Genomic DNA, 22,168 nt, shown 5'->3' on the forward strand with positions numbered 1-22,168 from the left:
TTTATGTCTGTAATTTATTTATAAATATCAGACCGTCATTTATTTGTGTCTTATTTCAGGCATTGAACCTGCAGATGATAGTCCACCCTTGCCACCCATCATTCAAACACCAGCAGTTTCACACGTAACATCAAGTACAACTTCGGCAGTGATCAGTGAAGTGGTAACTTCATTTCCTGTACCTGAAACAAAGGACATAGAAACAACACTTGCTTCAAAATTGAAATTCACTGCAACTGCAGGGAAAACTAAATTTTCAGCTGTAACAACTAATACAACGCTTCCAGACATAACTTTATCATCATATATTTCTCCACAGACAGCAGAAATGACATCATTTGGGAGAAGAACTACAGGAATGTCTGCGACAGCAAAATCTAATGTAAGCTTGTCTTCTCTTGTTGTCACTTCAGAAACCTCCACAAAGATACAAGTGATCAGCAGTGGTTCCACTAAACTATTGAGGGCTACAGAACCCTACACAGTAACTGCTACACATGCAGTGACTAGAAGCACAGGATCAGAAGGCAAACCAATTTCTACTTTTATTTTTACTGGGACACCAGTTACACTTAGAACAACAGAATTGCCAGTCAAAACTAAAATAATGGAAATATCAGAAATAGCCACGAGGACACTTCCCACAAAAGAAGCACAAGTAAAAACAGAAGGGCTGACAACATTTACACTTCCTTCATTTGAATCAAGAACAGAAAAAACTACTGCACATCAGCCCCGATATTCCACATTACCTCTTCTGGTTCTGCCTTCCTATACATCACCAGTGAACCTAACAGGAACTTCAGAAAGGACAAAAGTAAGTATAGGACAGTCTTCTACCACAGTAGGTAAAGTTACAGTAACATCATTTTCTCCTGTGATCACTACTCTGTCTTTGCTAAAACCAGCGTCTTCAGAAACAACCAAAGCAGCACATGCTTCAACAGAACAAAGTGCAAAGACTGTATTTTTGCCAACATCCACACTGCCTGTTTCGTTAGGAAAGACAATTACAGAACCTCCTATTGAAATGGTTCATCACCTGACAGATACTGTGGGGGTACTTCTCACTACAACCCTAGGTCCAAAGACAACAACTCTGCAAACCCCAGAGAAATCATTAGAAACAACTTTGCTACCATTTACAACTCATGGAAAGGAAACTCTCAAAACAACGTCTTGTGTGGAGCATACATCTAGTTCCTATTTGCCTCCATATTCACTGCATCCTAGTTCTAAAACTGAAAAATCCACCACTCTTTCTACAAAAGGACCTTCAGTGTCTGTTCCTACTCCCGCTTCTCCAGCTTTAGGTGAATTAAAAAAAACATTTAAAACTGTGTCAACAACAGGGTATCCCTCACACATAGTTCTAAACATAACAGAGCACTTGACTACACTGTACACTAAATATCCTGCTTTGCCTGAGACTACCAGAGTGACACCTTTGTCTGTTGAGGTAACATCCAAAATAACATCGCCTTTTGAATTAGTAGCAAAATCAACTTTGTTTTCTGGAAAAACATTTACTGAATACACATCACCTTTGGCTTTAAGTACAGTGAAGACAAGCACTTCAGCATATTCAGGTAATGTTACCACGTCAGCAAAGAAAACCTTTATCTCATCAAAAGAAACCACTACAGTTCCTTTCATAGCTACAAAAAGAGAGTCAGATGAAACAACGTCCTTCACTGGATCTCCATGTGCTCTCCTTAGTGCAACCGAAACCACATTGTTAACCACACAGCCTGAAGAATCAGAAGCAGAAAGAATCGCTAGCATCTCCACTAGAAAGCCATCTGCTTTCCCTTCTTCACCATCAAGCTCTCTAATCGCTTTAAATCTTTCTCTTCCTTCACTACCCACATACGGAAAAGAAGCATCACTGACAGCTCTCAGTCCACTACGTACATCCCATGAACCCATCTCTTTATATCCAAGAACAACTATAACAAAATCTATGTTAGGAACAGAAAAGACCTCCTCACTCCTGACTTTCTCTACTTTATCCACTATAGCAGAACATTCAAGTCCAATAACAGTATCATATGACAAATTGCCAGGCAGAGCCATTTTAAATACCACTTACGCTACATTCTCTCCATCCTCTGAATTCAGCATTCAGCATAGAACAACCAAAGCAATGACAGACAAAGAAAAATCAGCTCTATCCACTTCTGCTGTACTTCCATTAACAAAGTCTCACACTTTCTCCACCTCTCAGTATCTATCAGATAAATCAGTTTCTTTACCTTCTTTAACACAAATAATACTGGAAGTAACAACCACACCAAAATACCCTGTAGAAACTAAAGTAGTTTCTACAGCATTGAAGTCTACAGTCGAAAGTATAACAGATACAGTAAAATCTACTGCTTCTACAGCTCAGAAATCCTTTACTCCATCTTCAGTGGGCTCCTTCCCTCAACAAACATCTTCAGGAGATAAACTTCCAGCACAGAGCACAAAGGCTGTGACTATACCGCATTTTTTGACTGAAATAGATACAAAACTTGCTCATCAGACTTCTAAGCCTTCCTTGACAGGCCTAAGCACTACCCCAATTTACCAGCATCCTGCAGAAACTCTAGCAAAATCCACTGATCAGCCACAAATTCTATTAAGCACAACTGAAGCTGTGGTAGAATTGACTTCCCCATCCCCCTTAACTACCTTCCTACCTAAAGGCATTCATTCAAGTGTGTTACTTACCTCATTAGGTCCTACACAAGTTATTTTACAAACTGAAAAAGAGTTACATTTAACTGATTCAGTTACACAGCTGTATGTGCCAAAAACTTCTGTTTTACAGTCTACAGTCCCAGCTAGAAAAACAACTGACTTGACTTTTGGTACCAGAATTCTCCCTTCTTCACCAGAAGTGCTTGCAACTTCCTCTTCAACCATTAAAAAAGACGCCTTTCCTTCATTTTCCACACAGAAGGCAGATACTGGTGTAAAATTCACATGGCAGTCCTCAGTTACGGAATCACTTGTTTCAAGTCAAACACCTGAAACAACAACAGTTTCACCAGAATTTAAGCTGACCTCTTCACATTTGTTACCAGAAACAACAGAATTTCCCATCATGATGGGCAGTGAGTCATCCGTAGGTGCCTTTTTCACCCCTGTGATTTCAACAGCATCTACATCAATGGGTAAAAGTGCTACAGAGAAAACTGCAACGTTGCCAAAGCAAGTCACACATTCAACCACTGCCTACAGTTCCACTTCTCTAGCAAGTACAGTCTTTTCAGCTGCGGTCCATACATCAGCTGCAGCTTCAGCCTCTTCAGTGATGAGCAGTACAGAGCAAAACATCACTATTATATCAGCAACCTCAGACAAAGCAAAAGCTGTAACAGAATCCATCACAACCTCTGTGAAGCCAACCTATTTTTCTATTGCTTCAAAAGCAAAAGAGCCTATGTCCCCTGATACAGAAAAATCTGTAGAGCTGGAATTAATGACAGAAATGCAACCTGTCCATACTCAAGGTGTTACCATTACCTCAGAAATACCTCAGACATTTTATTCTCCATATTTCACAAACATAACGGCAGCTCCTTCTAATGTAAGTGTATCAGTACTGTCCACCGTACATTCATCCTCTGAACCAAAACCTTCTTCTATAGCTGCATCATTGGCCAGTACTACACAAACTTCGAAACTTGGAATAACATCTGAGATACAAACACCTTCTGTGAGTTCACTATTAATGATACCTGACCATTCAAATGTCACAACAGCTCCGTCAGTTTCCTCATTTGCCTATTTATCTACCAAACCACTTTATGGTTTGACTACAACATTTTCTGATGGATTGTCAACAGCTGAAGCCATGTCAGGAGTCACAACATCAACTTCTATGTTGCCTACAGCAACAGCAACTCTTCAGACTTGTACAGTGAGTAACATTATACATATTTATCTGTTTGGTTTTGAATATATCTAGCTTACTTTTACACACTGATAAAATCATTATTTGTGAGACATGTTTTGATCTTTAGGATATGAAATATAGGCATTAAACAGGGCAAGCTGTTATTTTCACAGTTATATCTTTAAGTCTGGGTAACTTCAATTGTGCATAATGGTTTTCATAAGTGCTATAATGCACTTTTGGGCCTCAGTTTTTTGAGTATGATTGTTACAAGAATATTTTTGCCAAATATAGTTCTTTATGTTGTTCAATAATATTTTTCTGTCATGTAGCCCTCCTTCCCACAGATCCTACTCTTCCTTCTTCTGTTCTTCCATACTTTTTATTCTCAACTCCTTTTATTTTAAAGTTAAAAAAAAAAAAAATCTGGTCTGCCCTTTACAACAGGACTGAATTTTAAACTGTCCTCAGAATGGTCAGATTTTCAAAGATGGTTTTCACTTAAATCTTCCACCATAAGTATTCTGTACCTGAAGAATGTGAGCCCCTTTTTGAGCAAATACTTTGCGATATTGTAATGTTAGCTTGATAAGAATGGTAACCTGTGTCTTTTAAATATGCCTTAGCCAATCACAGAGAATGAATGCATAAAATACATTTGCTTGGATGGACAGCTGATCCAAGTTAATAAGTCGCAGAACTGCCCATACAATGCAACTCAACCCAGCTGTGGAGTTTTAGGATTTGCTACTCAAATGAATGGGGACAAATGCTGCCCAAAGTGGGAATGTGCATGTAAGTTTTAATTTTGCAGTACTTTTCAAATGAACTTAGGTAACAATTTAACGCATATGTAAGAAGGCTAAGAACTAACACTTCTATAACCATGGCGTAGAAAAAGAAGATCCATATTGTGCAGGTTATTTGTTGTCAAATGTGATTTGCAAATGTAGTTCTACACCCAATTAAATGAAATCAAAATACTCCTTTAATGTGAGATGAATATCTTATCCAGCTTTAGGTATCTGCAGTGGACTTGCCTGACTTAGACCTGTGTTCTGTCTAATCAGAGGAGACATAGTCAATATAGCCAGTGGATTTTATGGTTGATTGTATATATACTTCAGGATGAGAAGACTCCTAGAGTACATTAACCATCACTGTTAACAGCCTGGGGACTCTAGAAGCATAGCTGTACTGTAGTCACTCCCTTCAATTACATAGAATTAGGCAGGATGTATCCAAACCTTAAAGAAAATTAAATTTAATCCATAATGGCAAAGAAAGAATGCAGAGATAAGCAATGCAAATTTCCACTTACAATCTAGAATACGAAATAACTAAGAGTAGAACTTCAAACCATTTGAAACATAAAAACTTTAGCAGTAAGCCTGGAAAGAAGGGAATGTGCAAAAGAGCTCCCTCAGGAACAAGACTAAAGGGGAACTAAGGATCTGGCATGATCCACTGCCATCCATGTTTTTGCTAATTTAGGGCTTGTAAAAATTATAAAAATGTGCTGGCAAGAACTGTAAGAAAGTAACTGATTGCAGAGGACTGCAGATTGTCCCACTAGAACATGAAGGATTTGACTCTGCTGTCCCTTTACAGAGATGCAAGCAAAGGTGATGACATATAGCTGAAAATGTGCTGTATATGTTAAACTGTACAGCAAAGAAGTTAATCTTATATAACTCAATATTTTATCTTCCTATTTTGTAGTATTTACAGAAAGTAACATAAATTAGAAAATACATTATTAAGTTAGAAAATACATTTATTTTATTTTTATTTTTCTTAGGTCGTTGCACAATTTTCTCTGATCTGAGCGTTGTAACCTATGATGGAAATCATTTGGCTTTATTCAAAGAAGCATCCTACATTGTTAGTCAAACTCAAGATGAAACTATAAGCATCCATATCCTTGACTGTAGAATGGTAACTAATGTTTATCAGCTAACAAAGGATGTTCAGTACTGGTAATAAGATGTATCTTGGGAATGAGTTACATATATATTCCTCTAATGCACGTCTTTCTAAATAACAGGTTATAATATTTGCATGCAATTGTGTTTAATTATTCAATCCTATGCAATATCTATGAATTGTACTTGCACTTTACAATACTTTGCAAGAATTGTATGGGCATAGTTTATCCTGAAACAGCTGGAAGGTGAGAGGTAGATCCATATTTTATGTGTAAAACAGGCAACGTTGTGAGAGATTAAATGGACATTCATTTATTAGTCACTCCCATCAGCATGTAAAAAGTACCATTGCAGAGTGCTATTTTTTTTGTATCTAGCTTTATTTGACTTTACTGCGTGAAAGAGAAGATATGTAGAATTTGAAAGAACTTTCTGAAGCTGCATTAGCCCACTTGGCATTTCATCAGGCACTGCCTTGCTGAGTGAGGATTAACACACTTGAATTCCTTATTAAGTTTCATTCAACCCTAATTTTGTTTCAAGGAATGCAGGCTAGCACAGCCTAGCAAAGTATTTCATTGTATCACTTTTCATATATTTACACGTGGAAAAATTTGCACTGGAAACAGCAATCTTGAGATCCCTAAAAGAATGTAGTATTGTCAGAAAAAATTAGACCACCTTGTACATTTCTAGGTCTTGGACAGGGGCAAGTATTTGCTGTTTCAGAGAGGGAAGAGAAAAACCCTACAAGAAACAAATACAGAATATTTTGCCTAGTGTAGAGATTGGCTTTATGTCATGAAGAGTTAAGTGCTCATGAGTGTGGAATAATTGTCTTTACAAAATTCTTTTAACTCCAGACTCTTCTGTGAAAGCTAGGTAATGTTGACATCCATATGAATATTCACACAAGGTTTGGTCATGAATAGTGTTATACCTTATCGAAGTTAGTTCTACAAGTTCAGTATGATTGGTATGACAAAGCAGATCTGTTTCTGACTTTCGTATTTTTGCTTTATGTTATATTAAATGCTATTTCTTTTTTGTTCAACACCTTGTAGCTCTATAAGTGTGCATGTGTTTCTGATCCATTTCTTCTGTACTGTTCATTGATCATATAAATTCATCATTCGCAGTCCTCTTTTTGCTTACCTTCAGATATGTAATTCCTATTTTTCAATGTCCAAACAGTTATTCTGCTGTACTTTCTTTTTCTTTTTTTTTTGATACAACACAGTTCCTAACCACAATAATATTTTGTTTGTGTATTTTGCAAGAATGCTATCCAGATGAACTTTGTAGTCCAAACTTTAAAGTACAAACAGCAGCAGCTTTCCTGTCTTAAAAATATACACAAACAATCCTTAATGTCCTGGTATCTAAAAATAATGAACAGCTAATGTATAAAGCTTTTGCACATTATCACTCTGGTTTATATATTATGCTTTCTCCACAGAATAATTCAAGTTCAACTTCCCTGTGCCTTGCAATGTTGAATTTAACCTATATATCAGACCAAATTATTATCAATCGTTTAAGTAGAAAAGTAAGTACTTTGAGGTTTTAATTTTCTCTGCCTTCTAGATAGCATCTTATTTCTGTAGTCTTCAGCTATCTTCTCATGTGGATATGGAAGTTTAGCATAAGACACAATAGGTAATATATTCTATTGTTAGGACTTGGGAATTTAGTAAACTCCTTTTAAATTCAAAGAGTCAAACAGTGATAAAGGGACAGTTAATGAGGTAAGTCACAGAGTAAGGCAGTTAAAGTGATTGTTTTTCTCTTTAGTGCTTAGATATCTTTGTGAAGATGAGCCTAGCTTCTTTTTAAATTGGTTAGGAGATAGATTCTTAAACTGTTGAAAATCTGACTTTACTTCTTCTACCTACAGCATTTGGTGCCTGACGTTTAAACTCTTCTCTGTGTGCATTTTAGATAACAGTAAATTCAAGATTTGCTTGGCCTACTATTAGAAAATATGGATACAAGGTAGAGGATTCAGGCTTCAAGTATGCTGTTGAGACCCCAACAAAAATCAGAATTCAGTGGTTTCACAACACAGGTGTGATGATCATAGAGTTCAATACTACCAGAGAACCAAAAGCTTTGGGACTATGTGGTAAGTATAGAGTACTGCTAAAAATAAAGATATTCAGATGCTTTGATAAGGAACCACAATTTCCTAATTACATCTTTTGTAGAATCTTGTTTAAAACAGTTATTGCAGATCACTGCAAATTAAACAAACAAACAAACAAACAAAAATCTATTAACATGAAATGATTAATAAGTTGGTCGGTTGTTGAAATAACGTTTAATACCTATCAATGCAATCACTTTTTACTGACAGTTTTGCTTCTGAATGTAGCCCGTTTGAATCACAAGTACAATTGCTGTAATCAAACCCAAATAAGTAAGTCAGACATGAATCTGTAATGTCAAATAAAGTCATTTACAGATTTAATGTTTGCTGTCCATCTGATAGGAAGTGATCTGTGCTATTTTCAGTTTCTAAAGGTCAGAATTCACAGGAACTGTTAACTTGAGAGAATCTATCTTAGTTTATCTGTTAGAGGAAATAGTTCAGGGGGAATTTTTTAATAGTAATGGGTTAGATAACCACAATAGTGCACTCCGTTAGGTCTGCTCAATCGTTTCATGTAGTTACTTTTCTGAAAAAAACATGAACTTGAATAAGCTGCTAGTGATATAGTTTTTGCAAGCATGTTTTTGTGTTGTTCTATATCCTTACTCTGACACCTGAATCTGTAAATTTATCTGCTGTAATTTGGAGCTGGAAACCAGGGTTATGGAGTTCATAATTACAGTGGAAATCTTGCCAGTTTCAGAAAGGGCAAATGCCTGTAGCTCAGTATCAAATACCAGTGATAGCTCAGTCAAGTTCCAAGTCCTGTGGACAGTAATGCTTCTTGCAAAGGAAGAGAGTTTGAATTTACTGCCATTTTGAAATTGGGTTATTATCTGTAATTGGCTCTGACCTTTGTTTTTAATATCATTCTTTCTCTGTACGGCTAATTGTAATTAGATCAAACAGAAATAAGAAAGTAAAGATAATATTTTTTAGTAGGCCTGATTCAAGTTATACTCGAAAGTCTCTTTTGCCTTTACCTGTTTGATTATTGTGATAGGGAGAATTAGGAACATTACATTCCTGGTTTACACGGTCCATTAGCAAGATGACAACATGTCCCTGTGGCTGGTGTTCCATGCACAACTTCTCTGGAGAATGTGCTATGTATTTCTGGTATTCATCTCTGATTGGGATTCTCTGTATAAACCTGCCTGCACATTGCTGTCTGTTGTGACTCACCAGAACCCACTTTAAGGTTGCCCTGCACCTTTTCAGGGTATATTAGTCTACACTGAGCTATCATGCTTTCTGCGTTTATTTGCTTCTTGTTCTTGAGCTTTCTCAGAATGCCTTTAGGCTGATCTGCAGTACCAGTAGATCCTAATTTCTCAGCTTCAGGTAAAACATGGAACTGAAGGCACCATTACAGTTTTGTAGCAGCAAGTATCCCTTGGAAGTATCTGCATCAGACAGCAGTGCCTTTAACAGTGACTGGATCAGGCAAACATGGGAAGTGGTGAAGAGCTGGTATGGGAGATGAGGGATGTCACAAGGGATTATGGACATCTCTGTAACAACACTGGTGAAACAGTGCAAGCATGTCATTGTAGGGGCAGCCAGGTCCAGCCAAGTCAAATGTGAAACCTTAGTTTTGCTGTGTTTTCTTGTCAATGTACAAGAAAACTGGAAAAAGTTGTCAGACGGGGTAGCAGTCCCTTCAGAGCTCTCAGAAGTCAAGTCAGTACTTTCTGTTTGTGTTGCATAAACTCACAACCTCTGAATATTCAATCAGAAACATTTTTGGTCAATTAATATTTACAGCTTCAAAAGCTGTTTTACTCTTGAATGCTTATTGCTATATCACTGATTTTCAGTGGCTTGCTCATAGTGAAAAATACTAAAACACCAATTTTCTAGAAAAGGGTTAAATTCACCAGTAATTGCTGAACAGATATCTTTAGAATTGTTATGAAAGTTTCTTGAAACATCAGAAGAATGCTTTCTAGAAATCTGATACAAAAACATCAGAAATTGTGATTAGGAAGGAAAGAATGGGAGACTGATTTGTCATTCTGCTTTTGTACTGGCTGGCTCTTAAAAGACTTTCCAGCAGAGACTATTGTAATACGTGGATGTTCTGTGTTAACCAAATTGCTCTCCATGTGCTCTATGTTGCTTCCTTTGTTCCCCAGTGTTTTGAAAATGCCAGCTACCTTAGTTTAAACAGAAACAAGATGTGATGCTGCATTCTGTGAAGAAACTAAATAAAAGATTGCTTTCTTCCTGCTGAGTGGTAATATAAATGTACCGGGAAGTGCCAAAAGCTGCACTTTTATGTTAGCTCTTAAGCCAAAAGATGTTCAACACTGCCCAGAAGCATAAGTAAAAGAAGGTGTTACACTTTTGAAGTACAGTATCAGATAGACATCTTGACATTTAATGGGAGTTGCCTTTTCCGATAATATTTGCAGTTTTCATTTGTTGCTATACATGGAGGTGCTTTGTAACCTTTTTTTTTTTTAAACCTTTTTTTTTAAAAAAAAAAAAGTATTTTTTTCTTTAGTGCTTGTGCAACTCAGCAGTGAAGCTTGCATGTCATTGCTGGGCTCTGAACAGCACATTTAGATGTCATAGTTCTTGTTTCATGCATGTGCAATTCACAGATACATCTTTACTTCACTTTGTGTGAAGTTCCTATATCTTTATCCTACAAAACTTTGCATGTCTGTTGTGGGTTGTGATACTGTCATGTTGTGTACATTTTTTAGAAAAAACGTGTACTTTTTTAATTTACTTTAATTTTTTTAAATGCAATTTACGTGTTTGAATATGCCGCTTCAAACATACTTGACAATGAACTGTCCAGTGTTAACCTGCTCTTTTTTTCTGGTAATACATAGGTCTTTGTGATAGAAGCTTGGAAAATGACCTGATGCTACCCAACAGGACAGTGTTAAGCAAAAGTGATGCTCCATCGACTTTTATAGACAGCTGGCAAGTGCCAGACACATTAAAGTATGTTGGAGAAGACAGGCACCAGGAAACTAATTGCTCAGTCATGGACTGCTCAGAGTGCTTAAGACTGGTTTTGAACCAGACCTTCAGCAGCTGTCACCCTTATGTATGTTAACTATTTTGGAAGCTTACATTTTGGGAGAGATGCTGTTGTGATAGAATTTTGTATACTTGATAGTTTCATTAATGTGGAACTGCATGTAACCACATTTATGGAATGAGATATATACTTTTTTGAATGAGAATATACTTTTTTGTATCTTCGGTTGCGAGATAAAAATAATTGAAGAGTGCAGCAAATTGATAGGAGAGTTGCAATAAGCAACTGACAATTTCAGAATTCCTAATATATCTCTGTTAGTTTTGGTAATAGCATCTAATTTATAAATCAGTCCCAGATAATTCAATTGAATCAATAGGATGTACAGCAAAGTAAAATAATTTTAGGACTTATTTCATATTTAAGTGTTCAGTAATTTAACAAATTCCAGATCACAATGCATAATGTAAAGGCCTGCATTCTCAAGGGCTGTAGAGAGCAGGAATTCCAGCTTACAGTGAGGAGAGGGTAGAGCAGACCCCTTAAAGTAAGCATAAGTAGAAAACTGTGCAAACAAAACATTTATTTGTGCTCCTGTGACTTCATTTACCATTTCAACTTTTGCATATTGTTGGGTTTGATGAAGAGGAGGTCAAAACCAAACAAAAGCACATAGGAAGAAAGAATGAAGTCCAGTTAGTAATTATGTCTTCTGTTAGAAAAATTATATTAGCTTTTGCCTTGGCATTTATAATAGATGAAACTGAAGAGTATAAGGACATCTCTCACATCTCTCTCTCTCTCTTTTATTTAAACATGTTCAGGAAACCTTCCCTTAAATACCAGTAGACACTCTGTAGACCAATAAAGTCAGATGGTCCCTTTTTCCTGTGAACCAAGAACTTTTGCCTTAGTTGTTTGTAGCTGATATTTTAAAAAGTCAATCTTTTTGCTACATAGCAGGGTCTCTACGAAGGTACAATATTTTTGATTTTTTCCTTCCTAGGTTCCACCTCAGCTATTCTGTGATATATGGGTTCAAGACACCAAGTACATTCAAAATCCATGCATCTCACTAGCTGCCTATGTGGCAATGTGCAACAAATTTAATATTTGTATAGAATGGAGGAGCTCTGATTACTGCCGTAAGTATTCTCCATGTACGCGTACCTCTAGTGTTTGCTGAGACAAAACCTGCCTAGTAATAACAGTTGAATAACAGTTGAAAATATCACTGCTCCTGGGGTTTTCAGGTACCTTGGAAATTATTATTGAGATAATAAATTCAGCAACTTTTATCATAAAATAGAAAGCAGTGTGCAAAAGGAATCAGGCTCATTATATCCATTTCACAGATGGAAAAGTTAAGCATATTAAAATGCATGGCCAAATGGGACCTATACTTGTCAGCAGGGCATGGGCATGTCATAATGTGCTGCAAATAAAACCAATAGTCATGGAGTCTAAAGCTTAAAAATAGTCAGATTTAAAAGTATATATATTCAAGTTTGTGTGAATTTCAATTGCAAATATACATTTAAAAAGAGACCTTACAAAATATATCTGTAAATATAGTTAACTACTCCATCCATCATGACGGGATGCATGCTCTCTTGGTTTTATACCACAGTGTATCTGGTGGTACACACCTAGGAGGGAAGAACAATGAAGTCATAGCTGGATTTTGTGGTCACTACGCATTAACATGCTGTGGACTGTTTTTTTAAAGCCTGAGTTCCTCTATTTACAGGGCTCCACTAGATATTTCCTGTGGGGCATTATAGCCATTTTTAGTAGCGTGGAGCTGAACAGAATCAACCTCCTCTCCCAATTAGCTTTTAAGTTAATTAAGTCTAAACTGGAACCTTCTTTATTATTGAGCAGACAGTCCCTTTGTGAATTGGGCATCATCTCATTACCATCATTCCAGATTGTACTGCTGTGTGACTTGGGTATCATTACATGGTAAGGATCCTACTGGCTGTTCACAGAACCACAATGTTGGCATTCGTAGCCATTCTCTTTCTGCCATATATATGCAGCTTGTATGTGACCCGCATTTAAGCAGTTTTGATCCATCATGTTAAGTTTTTGACAGCAAAGGTTAAATCAATCTATTCCAGCATGCACTCATTACATACCAATGAATTTGCATTAATAGTGTAAAGAATGTTAAGTTTAACTGTGTCCATGGACTTTAAAATAACATACCTCATCCAAGAGAGTGATTAATGTGAATATCTATTAAATATAGCAATGAATTCATGCCATTCTTTTTTGTTCCAAATAAAACAAGGCTGAATTTGCCTTTATGTATATCTTTTTGTAACAGACTATACTTTGCTCTTTAGTAATCACCGTTTTCTTTATCCACTGCAAAGTACTTGATGTGTTTCAAAACACTGCATTATTAATCTGTGTATTAATCTGTGCATTATTAATCTGTGTACCATTATAAATCTGGTATTTGTAAATGTTTTTCAAGTATGAATTATTTTGTGTCAACACTTTTGCATGGTTTTTTATCTCTACCACCAAAACGCAAAACAAAGCCTGACACAAATGTTACCACAAAGAAGTGAAGTGCTTGTGAAATTTCTTTTTGTTTGAATTTTTCACGTAGAAGATGTGTAACAGTGTTTTAGATTGGTAGATCCTACTGAGTTGGCAAACAACAAGTTGACAAGAAGACAACCATGTCTTCTCTTAGGTAGTACACCCTCAAGTGATTAGGTCTTCAGATAACTGATTTATTTCATTTCTAGCCTTCCCCTGCTCTGAAAACTTCTCCTACCAGGCTTGTATACCTGCCTGTGAGGTTCCAGATAGTTGTCAGAATAATGAAGTTGCTTCTCTGGATTCAAACACCTGTTCAGTGTTGACAGAAGGCTGTGTCTGTGCTGGAGGGACCATTCTGCACCGAGCTCACACTGCTCTCTGTATTCCTGAAGAAAAATGTGGTATGTTTTGATGCAATTTTCTTCTTCATTGTCTGCAAGCTGGTGGTCAGATGCTTCATTATCCAGGCCTGGTCTGATGTTGTATAGGCTTTGCATATGTTGTTCAGCTGAGGCCTCTGGGGATTCAGTAAACATTAACTTTACAGGTGGGCAAGCAGGAAATGTCCTTGTGGCATATGACTTTGCTCAACTTCTCTCAGCTGGAGGATGCCCTTAAAAATGGTAGGTTTTACTTATGCTTATGTGTTCCATTATTTGAAGTATGTTAGTCTTGGCCTCCTTTTCACCTTGCCCTTTGCCAAGGAGTCCAACCTATTGATACTAAATGGAATTCAAGAGTTATGCAGCAACAGTTAATTACACATTTTGGATTATATACGTCCTATCTTCTATCTGCCAACATTGATAATTCTTTTCATTACATTTCTGCCTGAGGACACCAAATTGTGGACCAATACTTAACACTAACAACACAAATCTGAAAGATGCAATTTTAAAAACAGATTGCATAAAGCACTGTAAATTAATAAAAGTTTTGTCGTGTATGAAATACAAAAGCAAGTTCTTTTCAGATCACAGGTTTAAAAACAAAGGATCAGACTGGGATCTTAAATACCTAGCTTTGCAGTGGAGACTCAAAACAAAGTGGAGATCCTGATCCTCAGGAGGGTATTGAGTGTCTTGCATTCCCATACAAACTCAGTCTCAGACTGTCTCCTCTTTAACTTTTTTGTTGGGGTAATATGGATAAGTGATGCCTTAAAAACTCTGGAACTTTTATAGTTCTGTACCCTCTGTGGAAGAAAATGGTGGTGAAAACTGGAAATAAAAAGGAATTGCTTCTGTCTTCTCTTGTCCTGACCTAGCTTGTACAGACAGCTCAGGAACACCTCATGCTGTTGGTGAGATCTGGAAAACTTCTTTGAGTGGATGCTGTATGGAAAAATGTGTTGACAGTGAGACTATTATTCCAATGGAGTACAACTGTTCAGATATCCGTAATTTAGACTGTCAGCGATTTGCAGAAGTGGCCTTGCTTGTTCCTGGTGATCAGACATGTTGTCCTCAGAAGATCTGTAGTAAGTATTCTTTAATGATTACGAATATTACCCACTGAAATATGCAAATAACCTTTCCCTGTGGTTTATTTTCCTGTTACACATCCTATTTTTGAAGTGTATGGTAATTATTTGAATTTATAGATTGTGCAGAAAACTGTAAAATCTTTGCACTATTGGCTCAACATCTAGCGGGATTTGGGGGAAAGGGAGAGGGAGGTGAGAAGTGTGCTAAGAACTGAAAAAGCTGTGATTATTTGGTATGTATTGTGTTCCTCACAGTTGTGCAGTCTAATGATCTATTTTAACGTCCAAATACAAATCAATGATATAACTAATTATTAGAAAAAGATATCAGATGACTTTACAAAGTCACCACTAAAAAAAAAAAAAGGTTAAAAGCTTTTATTTTATATTTTCTTAATTCATATTTAGCTTAAAAAGGCCATCTTCAAAACAAGTTGCAAGTTTTCCTGTTTTGGCCACCTGGGTTGATACTGTTGTAATGAATTTTCCACAGGAAATATATATATATTTTATTTTAAGTGGCGATTTCACAAGAATTAAGCTCTCGTTTAATTTTGCCTCCACAGAGAGTGTGGCAAATACTGGACACTTCTGATCTTGGTCTTGTTTTTTTTTTGCTAGTTTGTAGTGGTTATTTGGAGATATGGGGTTATCAAACTGCAAATACTGCTCTGCAAATACTGCTTTACACTACTCAATTTATAAATGCATAATGTAGTTTAGAAGTTTTCTTTTTTTTTTTCTTTCCCTTTATGAAATAGTTTGCAATCAGAGCCTTTGTGAATCCCTAATCCCAGAATGTAATGGCTTGGAAAAGCTGGTTACTTACTACAGTGAAGAATCCTGTTGTCCCAACTATGTTTGCGGTAGGTTTCTTTTGAAAAGGTAACACAGTTCAGCGTGTAAAAGACAGTAAACTAATAGATCAACTTTTTAGCAAAAGAAAGTTAGCATAGACATCATTGTTAATATGTCAATTTAAAAAAAAATTCTTTCATCTAAAAGCTCAGGGTTGGACTATGCCTTAGTTGGTGCAGACATAAACAAATATTTTGTTTAATTTTCAGGCAAGGAAGGATGTGTGTATCACTTTGTGATACAAAATAAAAGGATTTCTACAGGGTCTTGTAATATTTCTCTGCTCTACGTTGTCATTTCTTACACATATAGCATAACTAAAGAGGAATGGTGTACTTTACATAAAGAAATAATCTGTTGTGCTTGTTTCAGAATGTGATCCAGCAAAATGTGAACCAATGGAGCAGATGCCAAGCTGTCAAGAGGATCAAACATTAATTGCTGCTCGGGTGGAGAGTACCTGCTGCATATCCTATATATGTGGTATGGAATCCTGGCTTGCTGAGTCTTTAAGTGTTTTTGCATATGCAATGATGCCTGCTAATAACTTCTCAGCTCAGGTTCTTTGTACTTTCTACAGCTCTCCAAGCATAGTAAGGCTTGAAAGTGGCATTTAGGTTTACAGGACATAGGAAATGGCAACAACCACCAAAAATCATAGAGTGGTTTTGTGCAACTGAGTAGTGTTCTTGGGTAATGTAGAGGAGTGATGGTGGAGCCCATGGGTGAAGCAACTGAGGGCTTTTGAGAGCCTGTCCATGCACAGTGTGTGGACTGGCTGTAAGACTCTTCTATCTGAAAGAAGACTGAAATTGTTATGTGCTTTTGCTCCCTATATCCTGGTGTTGTATCAGGTGTGGCCAATCTTATTTGATGGGAAATATAACATATGAGAGTATTATGCAAATTTATTCAGTTTCCTTGGGGTTGACCCTTAACAACTTAATTCAGTAATGAAATTGCACTTTTGGTATCAGTTTAGGAGCTCTGTTTGTTACCATAGAGTTGTTTTCTGTAGGATAATAATGTGATAATGATATGTCCTGTAGGCTTCTTTTGAATGGACTCCATTTTTGCATGTAGTTTTCTATGAATCATAGGCCGTCATGTTGAGTAGAATTTCCATGTGCAAAAATTTGAACCTTCAAAGAAAACTTTAAATACACTTCTGTTATTTACAGTATTCAGGGAGTCACTTTGAGCATGTGATAGCAGCATGCTGCACTTGGTTTTTCTCTCTGTCCGCACAACATCCTTCTGTCTATTTTTTGATATGATGAGTCTTTGAGTAAATACCAGAATGTACCTACTGTGGTTTTGCTATGTGTTTAAGTGGGAGGACAATGCTGGGCTCACAGGAAATGCCTTTAATTGTGGATCAAAGGTATTCTATAGTCCTAGCAGAAGAAGCATTCCTGAAAACAACAGGGTGACTTGGCAGGAGAGAAAAACTAGGAAAAAAAAAATCATAACAAAAGAAATTGAGAGAAAATCCTGTTTGGTATGATCTGACTCACAAAGAGTTACTGCATTCATTCCATTTAATAGAAGGGACAAATAAAAGCCAAGCTGCGCTGAATATTAGCCTCTTGTGTAGGGAAGGAATGACTTCAGAGTACCTCTGCTCTTTCATATGTGTCTGTGAGAAACTTATGGGTATCTGTTTCCTAGGCAGTAGTAAAATTTCTTCCCGTGTTTTAGTTTTAAATAATTGTTTTCTCCAGCATGCGGGGCTTGCTCTGATCAAATACCCAAATGTCAAGAAGGAGAAGTTCTTATTGTGGATGACAACACCACAGAGAGATGTTGCCCTACATACCAGTGTAGTAAGTTTGACTTGATTTTGATATTTTAAGTAACAGAGAACATAGCAAATTTTGTAGTGTGGATGTTCAGTGCCAAAAATGGTGGATTAGAGAGACAGCTCCATTGTGTATATAAGCAAACTGTAATCTGTTTACTCTTTCCTTTTAAATCTTGACGTGCCTAAAGCATTATCTGAATATATGTATCATGGAGACCAATTTCAGACCCCAAATTCTGGAGATTTAAAACTGTTTTAAATATTTGCCTAGGATAGTTGTACTCAACACTACTATTACCTGATGGCTAACAGTTAAATTTTGATCATCTGTCTTTTCAAGTAAGATGTTTTCTAAAAGTATTCAGTACAAATAAGCCATTTAGTATCTCTTGATTCATATTACCGCTCAACAAAATATGACGACCTTCTGTTTACTGGATTTTCTTTCCCTTAATTTTAGTTTGTGAAATACATCGTTGTCCCGAATTCAAGTGTATGCTAGGCATGTCTTTGGTGGAGGTATGGAGCCCAGAGAAGTGCTGCCCATTTCGGACATGTGGTAAAATGACTTTTTTTTATTTCAGTTGACTTAGAAAATAAGACACTGACAAGAGCTATGGCTTCCTGGGGATAAGTCTTAAAAATTAATAAAGACATAGACTCTAAGTTGTGCAAATGGTTATTTGCCATGTATACAAGCCAGCTCTACCAGGGTGAACATCTTATGAACAGACATTGTAAAGTCACAGTTAGTAAATTATTTATGGCTTTAAAAAAAAAATTTGTGAGATGTTCACAAGTCAGGAATTTGACAGTTTACAAAGGTGGTAGTATATCATACATCTTTCTGTGATGCCTTAAACACAATTCTCCGTTTCTTTATGTTGATTATAATGATTATCATTGCTTCAAAATAGCTAGAGGCTAGAATAATCGTATTTTTTTCAACATGTTCAGATGGACTGCAGATGATAAAATGCTGTAAATTTTTCTGATATGTAAAGGTGGTCACAGAAGCTGGTATTAGTTTTCAGGATGGATTAAAAACCAGATATAATTCTGGACTTCTAAGGCTGGTGTATTTCAAATACCTACCTGCAAGGCTTCTTCAGTGATGACCTGAAAATGTGGAACTTCTGTTCTCTGTGATGCTCTGTTTTAAAGAAATTGCATATAACTTTCTAATTCATTGTTTCTGTAATTGTATTTTGTTTTAGAATGTGCATGCGAAACAATCCCTAAACCTCAGTGTAAACTGGTATGGAATCCATTGTATTTGTCATTATGCTTTTATTATTTTGTTAATAAAAATATTTGTTAGTATCTTACTAATAGTTTTATCAGTAAAATATGAAATGGCATGTCATTCTCTCTTTTTTTTTAATTGTTTTACAAGAAATTATTTCAGTTTTTATGAAGCCATTTAAGTTTTAATGTCTTGCAGAGTAAAATGACTGTATGGTATTGATATGTCTTAATTTTTTATGACTATATGCTGCCCGGAGTATTCATAGAGTAGAACTACTTTCATGAATCCAAGGACAGAATTTTGTTCAATTGTCAGAAATAAATACTTTAAAGCTTAGTATTTAGTTAATATTATTTGTCATAGTGCATATGTTAATCTGTATTATGCACCCAGACCATTGACTCAGCAAAACTTTTTAAATTGTATTCCACTGTGATTTGTTCTGCATTGCAAAAATGCTTATTAGCATTGCTGGATTAGGTTCTTGGTCAGGACTGGATATTTTATCCAGAAAATAATACTGCAGTGGGAATAATCAATAAAAATTCTAATTTGAAACCCTAGGAAGGAACTGAAAATAGTACTCAGCTTTTATTGAGGATTTTTTAGTGAGTAAACTTCAAATGGCTTTGCAACTGCAGTTGTTAATTCATTTTATATATGAAGAAACTTAGGCAGAAGGAATCAGGAATGGGAGGAAAGTCTTCAATCGCATGCATGTAAACTATGAAAGGAAAAATTAAAAAGTACATTTATACTGTTGCAATACTATTTACATCCATTAAGTTACTCCATGAAAAAATACACTCCACACTGTATGGAGAGTTCTGTATAAAGGCAAGCCATTGCATCATGTTGTTGGCCTGCCATAGTCATCTTTGTCCTATGTGTCTCCTGTACTGACAACACCAATAACTGCTGCTATTTTTCAGGTGTAAAAAAAAATCCCATTTTGTTGTCGTTACTAAATTTAATGCCACTGTGGGTGATCAAAGTAGAAACCAAAGTAGACTTCTAGGGGCAAGAGATACTGTTATTCGAATCCTGGAGGAAAGGTGTTTACAAAAAAAAGATCAATATAAATGAGCAAGCACTGTCATTTTACTTATCTTTTTTTTTTTTTTCCTGGTTTTATACCCATAGGGGCAGAAACTTCAGATAGATGAACAGTTTCAGAACAGTACAGAAAATATCTGTAACTGTGTTAAATACAAATGTGGTAAGTCTGAAAACAATTTGATTGAAAGAAACACCCTTTTAAGTGCAAGGTAATTATAATTAACTATAAATTGTACATTTGAGCTTTGAACGTGGTACATAAGAGGAAATATTTGACTGATAATTCACAGATAGCATACGAAAAGACAGGAGAACAGGACTGCTCTCTAAATATTTGGTTGATTATAGCTTGTTCTTGGATTCTGTTATTTCCTACAACAGGAAGTCTGTGCAGGGAAATAGAAGACAGAGTTTAGGAGAAGTTGGTAAGTGTTGACTAAACAGCCTAAGCCTTAATGAGTTGGAAGGAAGACTCCAGCAAGAAACTAAAACCCATACTTGATGTCCAGGAATAGTCCCACTAACCCATTATGAGACTACTCAGGAGCTGGTAGATATGCTTACGTGTTTTATGTGATCAAGGAGGTAGCATTGAGCACCATTCAGAATTCATCTTGGCCCAGTAGTGTCTCAGAAAATTCAGGAAAAAATAATTCCTTGGGGGCACTCAGTTGGCCAGTGAAGTTGGGATTGTCTTTGCATAGATTTCTACAGCAAAGGTATATACTTCTGAGCTATTTATCCTCTGCTCCCTCAGAAATCGATGGGGAGCAATAGCCATTCTCAGGCACACTTCTTATCCTAAAGCACAATTCAAATCAGCTGAAGTCTGCACTGTCATTTTTGTGGTACTGCTGATAGAATTTTATTTACTTAGATTTCATCATCCATGGTTATCTTTGAAGTAATTTGACAGTTGTAATGAAGCATTAGTTCATTATTATTAACAGTTTACACTTGAAAATCTGACATATTTCTTGAAGAGTTAGAGTAGATTTTTCCATTTCCATTTTACTGTCTGAAACATTTTTTAAATATTTTGATACCAAGCTAATTGTCCTGAGTGAGCTGTTTATTTTTTTATTTTTATTTTTTTTTTCTTGTAGTGAGAGACAAAGTTTGCCTGAGTAATGAGAGAGGTGTGCTGCTACCTGGACAGAAAATTGTGGAACACAGTCCAGATGGCATTTGCCATATTTCTTCTTGTACAAATGTGATTGATCCTTCTACTAAATACTACCAAATAAACACATCATCAGTAGCCTGTGCTGTCAAGTGCAAAGCTGTAAGAAATTCAGGATTTTAGACATTTATATTGTGATTATTGGTCTTCATTACATTTTGTTGTTTTTTTTTTCCTTAGTAGGCTATAGTCATGGGAACAAGACAGGAAAAGGAACTATGAGACCCCCCTCTAATGATGTGCTACCTCTCTTCGTAAAGCCCTAAATTCATAAGTATTTCACTGTGTGATCTATTCTCCCTAAAAATTACTCATTTTGCTGTGAAAATACAAGGTTGAATTTGGGTGACTGGAGCACAGAACAGACACAGTAAAGTCAGTAATAACCCTACTATTGCTTCCCTTTAGAAAGACAAGCGGACCTTATTTGATCTAAATTTTTTGAAGCTGAGATCCTGTTTAGGGAGGGTTTTGCACTAGCTTGATGGAGAGGTGGTTTGAAGCGCTGGACAAATTTATTCTCCCCTACAGTGCATCAGATTGCAAGTTGCGGTACCATCTCATGCATTTGAACCATCTACTGAAGGGGGCCAGTGCTCAGCAGGATCCCATACAGAGTACAGTGCTAATCCTTAAAGGACCAATAGCATACTGCCACTTTGCATCTGTAGCTGTAGCTGCATTGTGCTGTAAACTGGCACAAGTGCCAGACATGGTAGACTCAATAAGAGGTCAGTAAGAACTGGGAAGAGAAAACAGATTAATTAAATAAGAAAATGGTGTCTTTCTAGAAAATATAATACATAATCATAGGAATATGATATGGTTTACTTTCTAAATTATATATGTGTTGTCTAATGTGTAAAAAGTCAAAATTTCAGTGGTTGTTGATGTAACCTGTCAGGCTAACATTTGAAAATGATAGAAAGACCAGTTCATTCTCCAAGTTGGAGCTTCCTTCCCATTTACTTCAATCAAGATCAAAGGTATTTTATAAAAGGTT

General features: G+C 36.3%; 1 protein-coding gene across 11 annotated transcripts in view; it reads left to right on the plus strand.

The window, feature by feature from the left end:
* OTOG (otogelin) overlaps positions 1-22,168 on the plus strand; it is a 113,209-nt gene that overhangs the window by 76,196 nt on the left and 14,845 nt on the right. For 5 of the 11 annotated variants that reach the window (XM_080595743.1, XM_080595749.1, XM_080595747.1 and 2 more), the window contains 17 exons: positions 60-3,910; positions 4,513-4,681; positions 5,688-5,824; positions 7,274-7,363; positions 7,756-7,939; positions 10,813-11,033; positions 11,974-12,112; positions 12,852-12,932; positions 13,733-13,927; positions 14,794-15,006; positions 15,774-15,878; positions 16,243-16,353; positions 17,595-17,696; positions 18,135-18,233; positions 18,892-18,932; positions 20,067-20,142; positions 21,089-21,267. In XM_080595743.1, the coding sequence (XP_080451869.1) occupies positions 60-3,910; positions 4,513-4,681; positions 5,688-5,824; positions 7,274-7,363; positions 7,756-7,939; positions 10,813-11,033; positions 11,974-12,112; positions 12,852-12,932; positions 13,733-13,927; positions 14,794-15,006; positions 15,774-15,878; positions 16,243-16,353; positions 17,595-17,696; positions 18,135-18,233; positions 18,892-18,932; positions 20,067-20,142; positions 21,089-21,267 (5,993 nt within the window). The other 6 variants (XM_080595748.1, XM_080595745.1, XM_080595750.1 and 3 more) reach the window with 5 other exon arrangements.

This window comes from Anser brachyrhynchus, assembly GCF_964034855.1.
Source record: "Anser brachyrhynchus genome assembly, chromosome: 5".
NCBI lineage: Eukaryota > Metazoa > Chordata > Aves > Anseriformes > Anatidae > Anser > Anser brachyrhynchus.